At 38.8% G+C, this 14415-nt stretch overlaps 1 protein-coding gene across 9 annotated transcripts in view; it reads right to left on the reverse strand.

Annotated features, from left to right (window-relative positions):
* The window catches only part of CFAP20DC (CFAP20 domain containing), a 233348-nt gene that overhangs the window by 63353 nt on the left and 155580 nt on the right, over positions 1-14415 (reverse strand). For 6 of the 9 annotated variants that reach the window (XM_030307130.1, XM_030307129.1, XM_030307131.1 and 3 more), the window contains exon 13: positions 13296-13670. The exons of the other annotated variants lie outside the window; for them this stretch is intronic. In XM_030307130.1, the coding sequence (XP_030162990.1) occupies positions 13296-13670 (375 nt within the window). The remainder of the gene's footprint in view (positions 1-13295; positions 13671-14415) is intronic. 9 annotated transcript variants of the gene reach the window in all.

Genomic DNA, 14415 nt, shown 5'->3' on the forward strand with positions numbered 1-14415 from the left:
CCGTTATTCTCATTCTGGAACCGATAAAATCTCCAAGACTCTCTTTCTGAATCAGGTTTGCATTGTAACAGTGCCTGAACCCACAGCATACGGAACATCATGTTGTAAAAAACTCTTAATGAAAGGTCTACCAAACTATCCCTGGCTCTTTGTATTCTTTTAAGCTACACCAAGATACAAAAACTACTACTACAAAGGGACGGTGCCTGTTAGAGCAGAATATAATGTGAAAGGCAATGTAAGGAAAGGAATTACACCAAACAGTCTGGCATTTCAGAAAAGAGAGAAGTCACTTCTTGTAGGATTGGTCAATCTTCATGGAGGAGATGGTCTCTAAGCTGGACCTCAAAGGATAAGAAGGGTGATACGGCAGCATATTCTAACCAGCAGGCAGGAAAACATACAGCAAGGTAGAAGTATCGAGCTTATGTTCATAAAAAGCATTAAATACACTAGAAATACTTAGACTGTTTCAGAAATGAAATCGGAAATCGAGTTCCAAAAGAACAAGGATGGAAATGTCTAGAATTTAATCTAAACCTTTTATGACCAAATGGCTTTCACTGCCCTACCCAAGTTTATTAAAAGTCTATGATTCTAGAGGCGCCTGGGTGGCTCAGTCGGTTAAGCATCCGACTTCGGCTCAGGTCATGATCTCATGGTCCGTGAGTTCAAGCCCCGCGTCGGGCTCTGGGCTGACAGCTCAGAGCCTGGAGCCTGTTTCAAATTCTGTGTCTCCCTCTCTCTCTGACCCTCCCCCGTTCATGCTGTCTCTCCCTGTCTCAAAAATAAACGTTAAAAAAATTAAAAAAAAAAGTCTATGATTCTACCAAAGGACATATTCTTACTGGATTATATGATATCTCTATTATTTAGTCATTATTATTATTTTTAAAGTTTATTTATTTTTGACAGAGAGAGAGAGAGAGAGAGAGAGCTAGGGAGGGGCAGAGAGAGAGGGAGACACAGAATCCGAAGCAGGCTCCAAGCTCCGAGCTGTCAGCACAGAGCCTGATGCGGGGCTCGAACTCACGAGCCGTGAGATCATGACCTGGGCTGAAGTCGGACGCTTAACCAACTGAGCCACCCAGGTGCCCCATCTATTTTTTATTTTTAAGGAATTGTCATACCATTTTCTTACTAAAGAAAACAAAAACACTAATTTGAAATTTTTTAATGTTTACTTATCAAAAATACTAATTGGAAAAGATATATGCACCCCTATGTTTACTGTAGCATTATTTACAATAGTCAAATTATGGAAGCAGCCCAAGTGTCCACTGAAAGACAAATGGATAAAGAAGATGTGATACACACACATACACACACACATAGACACACACACAGGAATATTAGCCATAAAAAAGAATGAAATCTTGCAACAACATGGATGGACCTAGAGAGCATTATGCTAAGTGAAATAAGTCAGACAGAAAAAGACAAATACCATTTGATTTCGCTCATGTGGACTCTAAAAGAGAAAACAAACGAACAAACGAACAAATAGGGAGAAGAAACTGATGGTTATCAGAGGGGAGGTGAGTGGGGGATGGGTGAAATAGCTGATGGGGGTTAAGAGGTATTGACTTCCAGTCATAAAATAAGTAAGTCATGGAGATGAAAGGTACAACCTAGGGAATATGGTCAAAAATATTATAATAACGTTTTATGGTGACTATATTTGCCATGGTGAACATTGAATAATGTATAGAACTGTCAAATCTCTATCATACACCTGTAACTAATGTGTTGTATGTCAACCATGTATCAATAATGAATTTAGAAAAAAGAAAGAAAAAAGGCATATTCTCAGTAGCTCTCATCAAAAGAAAGGATAAATAAGCGGTATGATAGTGGCACAGCAGGACACTATATAACAATGAAATAAGTGATACACTGAATCTCACAAAAGAAATGCTAAGAAACCAGGCACAAGAGGATAGAGACTGGTAAAACCAGTATGGGGGTTTGGAGGAAAATCTGAAGGGATAGTGGCAGAAAGGGATAGTGACAAGGAGGGAGGGGCTCCTGGTGTGTTGGCATTGTGCTGTTTCTTGATCTGGATGGTGGTCACGTGGATTTTGTTCAGTTGGTGGAAATTCATCAAAGTAGGTACTTAGGATATATGTACTTCTCCATGACCAAAGCTGGCAAAGAAGTCCAAGATTCAAAAAAGATTTCCTAGGAAGTAATTAGTTGTTAATCACTCGCACTTTATTCTGCACTGTCTTAGCTGGGGCAAAAAAAAAAAAAAAAAAAAAAAAGAAAAATAAAGGCATTTTGTAAATGCTGAAGAGTCAGTATCACTGGTAGGTTCAAATGTGTATTATTAAGAGTTTTGAAATTATCACTAGAAAGTTTTGGAACCCAACATAATAGCAAGAAAAGTAGTAGAAATCCATTTTCCAAAGCTAATTTTAAAGTTTAATTGGCATTTTGTTATGAAGATTAATCTCCTCTCTATTGCTATTGGCAGACAGTGTTTAATGTCTACATTGATGTTTTAAATAATAGCTGGTGGTAAATTAGTGTTCAGGCATCTCTTCACCAACTAGCACCCCCTGAAGACTGGTTTCAAAGTCCTGAGCATGTATCCCACACAAGAATTTGCCCTGATTCACTAGGGATGCAGACCCACTAAAGATAAGAATGAAGGGAAGACAGAAGCCTCAGAGATGAGCTGCAAGTGACACATACATGAGCAAATAGCTCTTTCACAATATATGGTAGCTTTTGGCATATGTCTTCACCATGCAAAGGGGTAAATCAAAATGTAAAGAGCAGGCCACGGTGTAACTTGAAAAACTTTGCTAAATCGAAGGGATGACCTACCAACTGAACACAGCAGACATCAGAAGGCGGGTTATTTAAAAGAAACAACTGGTCAGAATCTAGACTGTGTTTTGTCAATGGCATTCATGTTGACCTAGGCTTAACCAGACCCAATGCCACCTCTGCAATGTCTGTCACAAACATTTTGGCTTGTAACCTGGAGACACTTCAAAACCCCTGACTCAATTTGTACTTCATCATCTATGCATACTAACCCCTTAGGAATGTCTCAGGTAGAGAATTCTCAGGTAATTTAAATGCAATAGTGGCAAAAGTCCTTGCAAAGAGGTTGCTTTGTATGTCATATATATAGCTCTCTTTGGCGGGGCGGGGGTGGGGTGGGTAGAGGGCATGAAAGTATTTTTTTAATTGTTTTTTTAAGTTTATTTATTTTGAGAGAGACAGAAAGCAGGGAAGAGGCAGAGAAAGAGAGGGAGAGAGAGAGAATCCCAAGCAGGCTCTGCACTATCAGAGCGGAGCCCAATGTGGGGCTCGAACTCATGAACCGTGAGATCACGACCTGAGTAGCAACTAAGAGTTGGTCGCTCAACTGACTGAGCCACCCAGTCACCCTGCACCAAAGTATTTTTTTAAAATGATGCTTATATCGATGGGCTAAATTTGTATAGAATACCCTTTTAATCCACGACTTCCATACAATATACTTCTATCCATTTTGCCTTGGAAGTCAGCTTGCTGATTTTCAGAAAGAATTCTCGGACAATCATAGCCGAACTCTAATAACCTTAAAGGAAGTTGATAAACAATTTCTAATTTTCTAGCACCTATCTACTGAGTTCAAGGTACTTCTTGAGTTTAACAATCAACTATAGACTAGAAGGCAGTTAGTAAAGCTAAATGGAACACGTTTTATATTATATTCAAGGATATGCCATCTTTAAGGCAACTGTAGCCTTGTACATGGGCTAAGCACAGTAGTCATTCAATACACGGTAGTTTAAAATATTATTTAAAGAACCAGGAGGAAAACAATTACTGAGCCTGCTTATAGAAACGAAAATAGCAAAGCCAACCGATGTTTCTAGAGTGGGAATATGATAACTTTAAGTTCAGATGTCAAACAGTTTGGCTATACTGTAGTAATGACAGATACACCAACATCTGTGCATGCTTCTGCATATTAAAATACTGTAAAGCTTAAAGTCCCAATGGAAGTTAAGTTGCCACGTGATCACAGAGTTTTTCTAGTGGCCTTTTTCTGGGGGTGGTGGTGCAGTGTAGTGGAAGGTGAGCCAGCTTTTCTGGCCAAAGTTCTAGGGTTTGATACTCTGCTTTGTCACCTACTAGATGTGAACTAGCTAAAACCTCTCTGCTTCCTGTTCTCTCAAATAGGAATAAGTAAGCCCTCTTGTGAGGGTGGGAGATGAAGACTGGACAGGAAGTGTGGGGCACCTTGTAGACGGCTTGGCACACAGCAAATACGTACCCCAAAACCTTAAAGTCGCAAACAAGGTTCTTGAATCAAAGACCTTGATCTCAATGTGTCTAGGAAATACTGTCAGCCTGAGGCTTCTTCCATAAAACCGGGAAATGGCAAGCAATGACTTGCTCCTTTAAAATTAGGAAAACTAAGCCATCAAAGAAGATAGATTTCTTCAATAAACATTTGACTAGTAGGATGCTAACCTCAGCATTAGAATATTAGAGAACAGACAGTAAAAAGTTACAGTGTGTTGGCTAAACAACTAATGTGTTTTCATCGATTCATACTTCTGATAGTCTCTTAATTTTTGCCCAGTCTTTCTATCTACCATTTCTGAAATTCCTGAGAATCTGAAACTGCTCCTCTTCACCGAAGTAACTGGCACATTGTTTGCATACCTAGCTGTTCAGAAATGGAGATATTAAAATGTCCTACTTCCTTTTGCAATCTCATATCATCACCCAAATTTTGGTCCACGTTTCCATTTTTAACTATTTAAACACACTTCTACTTTAGACCGTTTTGTCCACAATTAAATTGGACATGAGATGCAAAGAGTTTGTTTACTCAAAAGAACAAACTACTCTGTAGCATCACAAGTATTTGGACTGAAAAAGATACTCAAAAATTAAGACAGAGGGCCAGGAGCAAGTTCCACCTGGGAAACCTCGATGCTTAATGCAAATCCTTTTACTAGTAGCACCGATGTTATTTAAGCACCACATTCTGTAGCTTCAGTGATACCCCCTGCAGTGCATTGACAGATAAACTGAGATAATGACTCTTTTTTCAGAGGCAAGGAGAGAGAGTATAGTTTGGACAAAACAGGAAAACACACTCTTCTCCAAAGGCTATTAATTGGTAGGAGTGTCCAATGTAATGAATGAAGTGTTCTCACCATGGCTAACACTATGGTTTATAAAACTGCTGTTAGTCTTGTCCAAGTTAAATTCACTCCATCAACCACGAAGCTGCACATCTATAATTCAGCTCTGGGAACTGAATTATAGGCAGGCGCACAGAGGGTACTCTCTGGGGAATGACCGGAGAGACATCAGGTTCTGCTTCTAAATATTTTTCTCTCTTTGGTGAACATTGAGAAAACACCAACATGTTACCTGGCAGAAGTGACCCATTAATTCATTCTTATGTTAGCACTTGATTCAACTATTAACAGAGGACAAGAAGCACATATAGCTATCACTTATTGAATAGTACCAATAATTAGTTTTTGGAATTCTACTGAATTTGAAAAAGTTTGTTTTAGAATGCCAGGCACACTGGTTTACATTTCTAACTACTCAGAAATAGGTACAAGAAAGCATATTTTTGGATTTTGGACTAAGTGTTCTACATGTACTATCTCATTTAATACTCATGATGACCCTATGGAATAAGTATTATTATTTTCTCCAAGTAGATAGATGAGATAACTGAGGTTCAAGGAGGTTAAGAAATGTGTCCAAGGCCACATAAGTTAAAAGAAGCAAAGCCAGAATTAAAATCCTGGTCTGTCTGATTTGAGCTGGGTGCTCTGAGGCATAGTGTCTACTGCTCTTGACTCTCAGAAGAATGAAAATGTAGATTGACATGCATAGAATTCTCTTTGGGGAAGGCCCTGAAGGTGGCAAAGATGAAGGTTGTCTATCAGGTGGCCCAGGAAAGCATGAGGCCAGTGGGCACCTGTAGTGGAAGCCTTGGAAGGAGGGAGAGTCACCGGGTGAACCTGCATAGTTGGGCCAGGATGATGGACATAATTACAACACACAGAGCAACCTGACCCAAAAACAGGTGTTTTGCAACAATGGAATATTGTTGTAACCGAAGAAAGTCAGAGGTCAGAAAGACATTTATGAATTCCTTAAACAATGGGGTATTGTTGGAAAGACAGCTGCAAATGGCATACTTGAGTGGCAAATTCAAAGAGACAGATGGCTTCCCTTTGAACAAAGAGTATTATTATATACCCTAGAAAATGCAGAACTTCATGTAATGGAACAGTGGCTTGAAAGCTCTAAAAATTTACAAAATCATTTTCCTCTAAGTTTATAGAGTACAAATTGCAAAGGACAGTAAACTTCTATTTAAAAAAAAAAATATGGGCTCAAGTTCATCAGGGAGGCAGTGAAAGTAATCCCTTTTCATTATCCAAAGGAAATGGCTTGGCAATTCAAAAAAATTATACCATGGCTTTTTAAAAGTGTCCTTCCACAATTCAGTTTTGATTTTTTAAAAATGAAAATGTGAAAATTAAACTAAAAAATTATATGAGATTCATTTTACTTTTTTCCTTATAAAAAGCCGTTTTTTTTTCTAAACAGAATACCTGAATTTTTTTTTAAATTTTTTTAACGTTTATTTATTTTTGAGACAGAGAGAGACAGAGCATGAACAGGGGAGGGGCAGAGAGAGAGGGAGACAGAGAATCTGAAACAGGCTCCAGGCTCTGAGCTGTCAGCACAGAGCCCGACGCGGGGCTCGAACTCATGGACCGTGAGATCATGACCTAAGCCAAAGTCGGACGCTTAACCGACCAAGCCATCCAGGCGCCCCAAGAATACCTGAATTTTTAATTGGTAGCATATTTTGTCTTGTGACAATAACCATTCTTCAATAAGCTCAAACTTTTTCTGGAAACACAAAGCCTGTTATATACGTCTTTTTTGTTTGTTTGTTTAAAGATGCACATAATGACATTTACGGGTTTAAAATGATTCATTCAAAACTGTTTGAATGCAGTTATACATGTGGAAAAGTTTAATTACCAGCTATCTGCATGGTTGCGATATTACCCAGAGGGCTGTACTTGTTTCTTAATTAAAAATATTTGAACTTAATAATAGGGAACTCTATTTAAATATGAATAAAACATTGCAAGGAAGAAGTTTACCAAGTAGTTAGCAAATCAATTTCAGTAAGCGTTCCTTAAGAATTACTAGTCCTCTGTCGTATCAGGGGATGCACCTCCGTTCGTAAGAACCTTTAATTTTCCCTTGTCATAGAGTCACCTCTCGTTGGCACTTTGGGAGATCAGATTTTCGATGGGGTGTCCACTTAGAATTCTTGATTGCAGTACCTTGATGGCTAAGTGGATGGCTCAGGTCTCCTCGCAGTCTTCCAGAGCCCAGTAAATTACATGACCATCCTCCCGGTCATTCAGGACACAAACCTGAGAATCATCCTTGATTCTGCCTGTTTCCTCCTCCCTTTGGCCCCCCCATTATGCAAGGAATCTGCCATTTTCTTCATCTCCACTCAGATCTATCAGAATAATGCCTCAACTGTTTTCCCTGCTTCTATTCCTGCCTTGTTGCATCCATCTTGACACTGTGAAATGGAAGTTTTTGAATGTACATGTCATTGCCTTGCTTCAAACCCTACAAAGACTTGCCATTGCATTTGGAATAAAGGCCACCTTCCTCACCATGGCCTTCCTGACCTTACATCATTTGAGTCCTATGTACCTCTCTGCCCTCATCCTCTACTACTTTCCCCTTGCCCTTATGTCCCAGCTTTCTGACCTCCACTATTTCTCATAGATGTCCATTTCGGGAGCTTTGCACCCACTGTTCCTGATACCTGAAACATTATTCCTAGGTTCTCTGCATGGCTAGCTTCATCTTAAACTTTAAATCTCAGCTCAACTGTCACCTACTTTGTCAGGTAGTATCTAAAGTATCCACCATTCTGGCCAACCCTGTTCTCTATTATATCACCTTGTTTTGGTCTTCCTGCACCTTTATCATAGCGTATGATGACTTTGAGTATTTGCCTTCATGTCTTCATTGTCTGTGTTTCCCAACAGATACAAGCCCCCTGTCTGTTTTGATTGGTGTATCTCTGGCACCTGGGGGAACACCTGCCCTGACAGGTGCTCAACAAAAGAGATGATGCTGTCACTTATCCAGAAGTAGAACCAGAACAGCTATAATTCATCACCTAGAAGTCCTTTATGTTAGAAATCCAGCCTAGGTGGTAGAAACCACCATCCATGTCAGTGCTCTAAATTTATGGACTACAATGCTAGCCACCAAAGGGAATTTCATACCTGCATTCATATAAGATTAGATGGACTTCTAGCCCCAGGATAATTGTCAAACTTTCTCTTGCATCAAATACATTTCCTCTGAGTCATACCAGTAGAATCCTCCTAGGTCTGACTGAGCTTATCATATCTCTGTTAGAATTCACTACTAGGAAATACTAGTTGAAGTATTAAATCTTAAATATCTTGAAGGAAAGCTTTTCATTCAAATGAAATCCATTTGTGGGGGCAATTAGGAAAGAAAGAAATAAAAGACATCCAGATTGGAAAGGCAGTAGAACTATTTCTATTTGCAATGACATGATCTTGTATATAGAAAATCCTAAGGAATTCACAAAAACACTATTAGAACTAATTAACATTCAGCAAGGTTGCAAGATATAAAAAAATCAATATAAAAATAAACTGCATTTCTATGAACACTAGCAATGAACAAATAAAAAATAAAATTAAGGAAATAATTCTATTCACAACAGCATCAAAAAATTTACTTAGGAATAAATTTAACAACAGAAGTGCAGGACCTGTGTGCTGAAAATTATAAAACATTGCTGAAAGAAATTAAAGAAACAAACAGAAAGATATCCATGGATTGGAAGGCTTAATATTGTTAAGATGTTAAGATATTCCCCAAATCGATTTAAAGATTCAATGCAATCCTAGTTGCCTTTTTCTTTTTTTCAGAAATTGACAGGTTGATCCTCAAATTCCTATGGAAATGCAAAAAGAATCCAGAAAAGGAAGCACAAAGTTGAAGGGGTCACACTTCCTGATTTCAAAGCCTACTATAAAACTAGGAATCAAGACAGTGTGGTACTGCATAGAGATAGACATATAGATAAACAGAATAGAACTGAGAAGTTGGAAATAAACTTTTACATGCACGGTCAACTGATTTTCAAAAAGGGTGACAGACAATTCAATGGGAAAAGACAGTCTTTCAACTGACAGTGCTGGCACAAGTGAATATCCACAGGCAAAAAAATGTAGTTGAACCTCTATTCCCACTATAGACAGAAATCAGCCAGAACTGGATCATAGGACAAAATTTAAGAGTTAAACTATAAAATTCTGGGGCGCCTGAGTGGCTCAGTCTGTTAAGCGTCAACTTCAGCTCAGGTCATGATCTTGCAGTTCGGGAGTTCGAGCCCCGCTCTGGCCTCTGTACTGACAGCTTAGAGCCTGGAGCCTGCTTTGGATTCTGTGTGTTTCTTTCTCTCTGCCCCTCCTCTGCTCATGCTCTGTCTCTCTCTGTCTCTCAAAAAGAAATAAAACATAAAAGAAAAAAAATTTAAAAAGAGTTAAACTATAAAATTCTTAGAAGAAAACATAGGAATAAACTGTGATCTCGGATCAGGCAACCATTCTTAGATATGACACAAAAGCATAAGCAACAGAAGAAATAAATAAACTAGACTTCACCAAAATGAAAAAAAACTTCTATTGCTTCAAAAGATAGCCAAAGAAATGAAAAGACAAGTTACAGAATGGGACAGTATACTTGCGTATCATGTATCTAAGAAACTGTATCCAAACTCTTAGACCTGGATACTAAAAAGACAAATAATCCAATGAAAAAATAGGCCAAAGGTCTGAATAGGTGTTTTTCCAAAGAAGATATACAAATGGGCTGATAAGTGTACAAAAAGATGCTCAACAGCTTTAGTCATTAGGGAAAAGCAAACCCAAACCACAAGGAGATGCCACTTTACACACTAGGATGGCTGAAATGAAAAAAGGCAGACAATAACGAGTGTTGACTGAGATGTGGAGAAATCCCCCAACCTTGCTTTGCTGGTGGGAATGTAATATGGTGCAGGTGCTTATGGAAACAGTTTGGCAGTTTCTCAAAAGTTAAATGTAAAGTTCCATATGACCTGGCAATTTCACTCCTAGGTATACACCCAGGAGGACTGAAAACATATGTCCACACAAAAATGTGCATATGAATGTTCATAGCAGCATCTTTCGTTATAGCCAAAGAGTGGAAACAACCAACTATCAACTGATAGATGAATAAGCAAGTATGGCACACTCACATAATGGATTATTATTCAGGCATAAAAAGAAATGGAAAGCTACAACATAGAAAGAACTTGAGAACATCATGCTAAATCAAAGAAGTCAGACACAAAAGGGCACACTGTGTCTGATTTCCTTTATAGGAAATGTCCAGAACAGGCAAATCCATAGAGACAGGAAATAAATTAATGGTTTCTGGGAGTTTGGGGGAAGCAGGCAATGGGGAATGACTATTAATGGGCACAGAGTTTCTTTTGGGGTGATAATAGTGATCTAGGATTAGTGGTCATGGTTGCATAACTCTGTGAATGCACTAAAAAAAGGCTGAATTTTGTATTGTGTCAGGTAAATATTAGTGAATTATTAAAACAAAAGTCACCACCATGGTTTTCTGGGACCTGGGGAAAAAATCCTTTCGCAGAGTTAGCAACACACAGCACTCTTGAGGAAACTTGTTTTCACAGATTCTTAGCTGCAGCTATTAAGTAGAGAGAACGTCAGGTATTAGCACCCTTTCACTATGACCATGAATTTCCTTTTTAAAGGAAGAACACTGGAAGAACACTCCATTCCCATCGTAAATTCACCCTGAAATGGGGCAAGGTGCCTATGACTTCAATAATTTTACACGCTATTAAATTGAGGTTACCACATTCACAAATGCGAGCCGCAGATTCCAGTGATCATGTGGGTTGTAGAGATCACATTTTATTAACCTGAATTTTGACACGGAGGTCAAACCTCTCTGCACAAATGGTAAGCAGTGCCTTTGTGCCTTGATCCCCTCAACAAAAGATGAAGCTCCTTCCCTCTTTGATCCTCTTGAAGGGAGTACTCTGTCAGTCTCCTTAGCTGTGAAATGGAATAATAAAAAATGGAACGCTGCACAGAGGGCTCCCATGCAGAGGGACATGTGTCAGGTTTGTGCTTTGTAATTGGCAGTGAGCAGCTGTGAGAAGGGTCTCTTGAGACAACCCAAATGGTGTCTGCATACTGGCTTTTCCTAAAAGCCTCTTAAATTAACAGGATGGGTAAGGAAAGTGCCTTACTCTCTCTCCAACCTTTCATTATTCCCTGGTATTATCTTAGAGCGCTATTTTTCAGGCAGTGGACTTGGCTGAGTGGCCAGCTACTTAAAGTCCTTGGCTGAGTGGCCAGCTACTTAAAGTCCATTTGTGCCTCCAGCTCCCAAGGTGCTTTTTGTGCTCTGGTTTTATTTCCACAGAAAGATGGAAAGATAAAAAATAAACAATCTTTTGGCTATATTACGATGACAGATTTTACCTAGTAGAAGGGTGGTGGCAAAAAGATTAGGGGAAAATGGACTGGAAGACTTCTTCAAGACTTGCTTTGGCTCTGGTTTTTGGCAGCCCAGCCAAGTGGAGCACCATTGTAGAATAAATCTGTCAGGTTAGTTTATTAGCTGTATTCCACTTGTTAGCACACCAAAGAAAAAAAATTACAGTTAGGTAGAACATTTGTTTTGGAACTATTTTCAAAAAAAAAATGAGAAACATGCAAAAATAATCCTGACAACTTTTATCCTAAACCACCATAAAACAAATCCATTTTCATTATGTTAGGTGATTTACTACTTTCTTGTGTGCACACGTACACACATGCATACAAATGTGGGAAATAAGAGGAACGCATATTCCGGTTTTATCTGGATCTTTCTTGAGGAGTGGCCACCATTTAGAGAAGAGTCAGCATGTATTTATGTGGCCCAGAGTGGTGGACACAGGCAGCATTTCTGGACTCAGCTTCAAGTTCTAACTCCTCAACTAACTAGCTGCTGTCCTTGAACACAGTGCATAACCATTCTGAACTTCGGTTTCTTCATCTGGAAAACGAGGATGAAGGTCTCCACCTCTCCGGTCATTGTGAGGATTAAATACTTCACGAAAAAGGGGCTGGCATGGTCTATGCTAAGAAATATTAGCTTTTTCTATTTTGTTAATGATGATGTACGTGTGTGTTCCTTGTGTGAGCGAATAGTCCACCCTAAATTGCTTAGAACATAATTGAGCCAAAGCTTTACAGTATAACACATACAGAATACTTAAGATATGACAAATAGAGTAAACCTTTAATGTTTAAAAAAAATGAAATACTGGGGTGCTTGGGTGGCTCGGTGGGTTAAGCATCTGGCTCTTGACTTCAGGTCAGGTCATGATCTCACGGTCCAAGGGTTCAAGCCGCATATCGGGTTCTGCCTGGCTGTGCAGAGCCTGCTTGGGATTTTCTCTGCCTCTCCCCTGCTCGTGTGCTCTATCTCTCTCAAAATAAAGAAATAACCTTAAAAAGACGGAATATAAGTTCATTTGTTCTGCAGAGCTTCATTTGTTCTCTGGTTTCTAAGTGCAGCTCTGGGGGGGGGTTGAAGGAAGAAAAGTACTAACATAGGAAGGAAGAAAATCAATCTGATGGACATGAATATAGCCACCAAACTAGCCTAGGGATTTCTTCAATGACACTACTCTATGGTTAACCTTCACTCATGCCATTTATTATTTGGGGGAACTGCTGCAAAGAGACCAGAAAGTGAATAGAATAATGATGTTTTTATGGCTCCTAATGTAGATTGTTATCGAAAATCTGTCAATTTTACTGGCAAGCCTTTGGCTCAAAAAATAAGATCTTCGTTTGTAATTTGCAGGCAGTGATAACTAAAATTATGAGAAGTAACTGGGAAATAAAAAAATAACTATGATGATAATTATCTTTCTCATTAAAAACAAGAGGCATTCTATTATCACTGGGATGTGCAATATACTCTTTTAACAGCTGCTGCTACTGAGCTACAACACATCCCAATACGAAGGCAAATACATTACTGATCACCCAAATGATGAAAAATAGGTACTGCTGAAAATGTGTGCAAAATGGAACAGAACAGAAACACAGCAGGATGTGCTGCCGGCCTCTGCAGACCAGAGTGAAACCACTTACAGCTACTTCAGGAATCGGTCTCAGCTTTTCTCCCGAGATTTCCTTTAGGGACGTTTTGTTTATTGAAGTTGGTACTTGATGGGCTGGTAGGTCCTTTGCTTTGATAACAGCATCTGGAGTTTTCTGAGAGGATTCACTTCTTCTGGGGGGGGAACGGCATGGTGTAGGCACCAAACTCGTTTGAAAGTCTTTTCTATCTATCTGCTTTGCCAAGGAATTCTGGCTTTCTGATGCTCTTGCTTCTGCGTAGACACTTTTTAGAGGTCCTGTATCTGTCCGCCTTGTAGCCGTCCCCCGCGTGCTCTCTACTGTTAACTGAGTTAACCCTGAAGGGCTAGTTGTTGGGCCCAAGGAACCCTGGATACTGTAGTTACCCTACGTAGGGGAACAAAGTGAAACTATTTTGAGCCAAAATTTATGGTGAAGAAGCTAGTGAGAACAGTTTTTAATAAGTTCACTTATTCTCTGAACAAAGGCAAAAGTATAGCTATCCTATTTTATTCTGCATTAAAAATATAAGTAACTAAAAACAGCAATGCAATGCAAATAGGTATAAATCGTTTGCTAAGATACTCTGCTAAATGGTATCTGGTCTTGATAAGGCATATGGGAAGTAGTCACCAAAATTATAGTCATTTCAAGAAAGCATGTGAAAGAAGAGGATCCATAGGAAGTTACTTTAGAATTATATACTTTGACTTCCTAATAAGCTAAGTCCATGGGAAGAGAAAGAGCTAGAACTTAATTTAGCTTATTTAGGCAGGGAAATGTTACTCTAAAAACAAATTGGCCTATCAAAGTACCTTTTTCTTACACTATTGTAGAGAAGTTTTATTCTTCAAGAGCAACAGGTAATAAACATGTTTTGTGAAACATTTTTCTTACATGAAAATTTCAATTATAGTTATTTTTTTTCCATAAGACATGAGCATCATTAAATACAATTATTTGGAAAGCTAAAAAGGAAAGCAACATGAAATTTACAAGTATGTAGTTCTGGGGTTATCCCTGGGAAAGCAAAAATTAAAAATTTTAAATCTGAGAAAGGAGGAACTGCAAACATAAAATCAATGGCTGTGAAAATAAATAATGGAAATGAGAAATTCAGGGGTATTTCACT

Source organism: Lynx canadensis, chromosome A2 (assembly GCF_007474595.2).
Source record: "Lynx canadensis isolate LIC74 chromosome A2, mLynCan4.pri.v2, whole genome shotgun sequence".
Taxonomy (NCBI): domain Eukaryota; kingdom Metazoa; phylum Chordata; class Mammalia; order Carnivora; family Felidae; genus Lynx; species Lynx canadensis.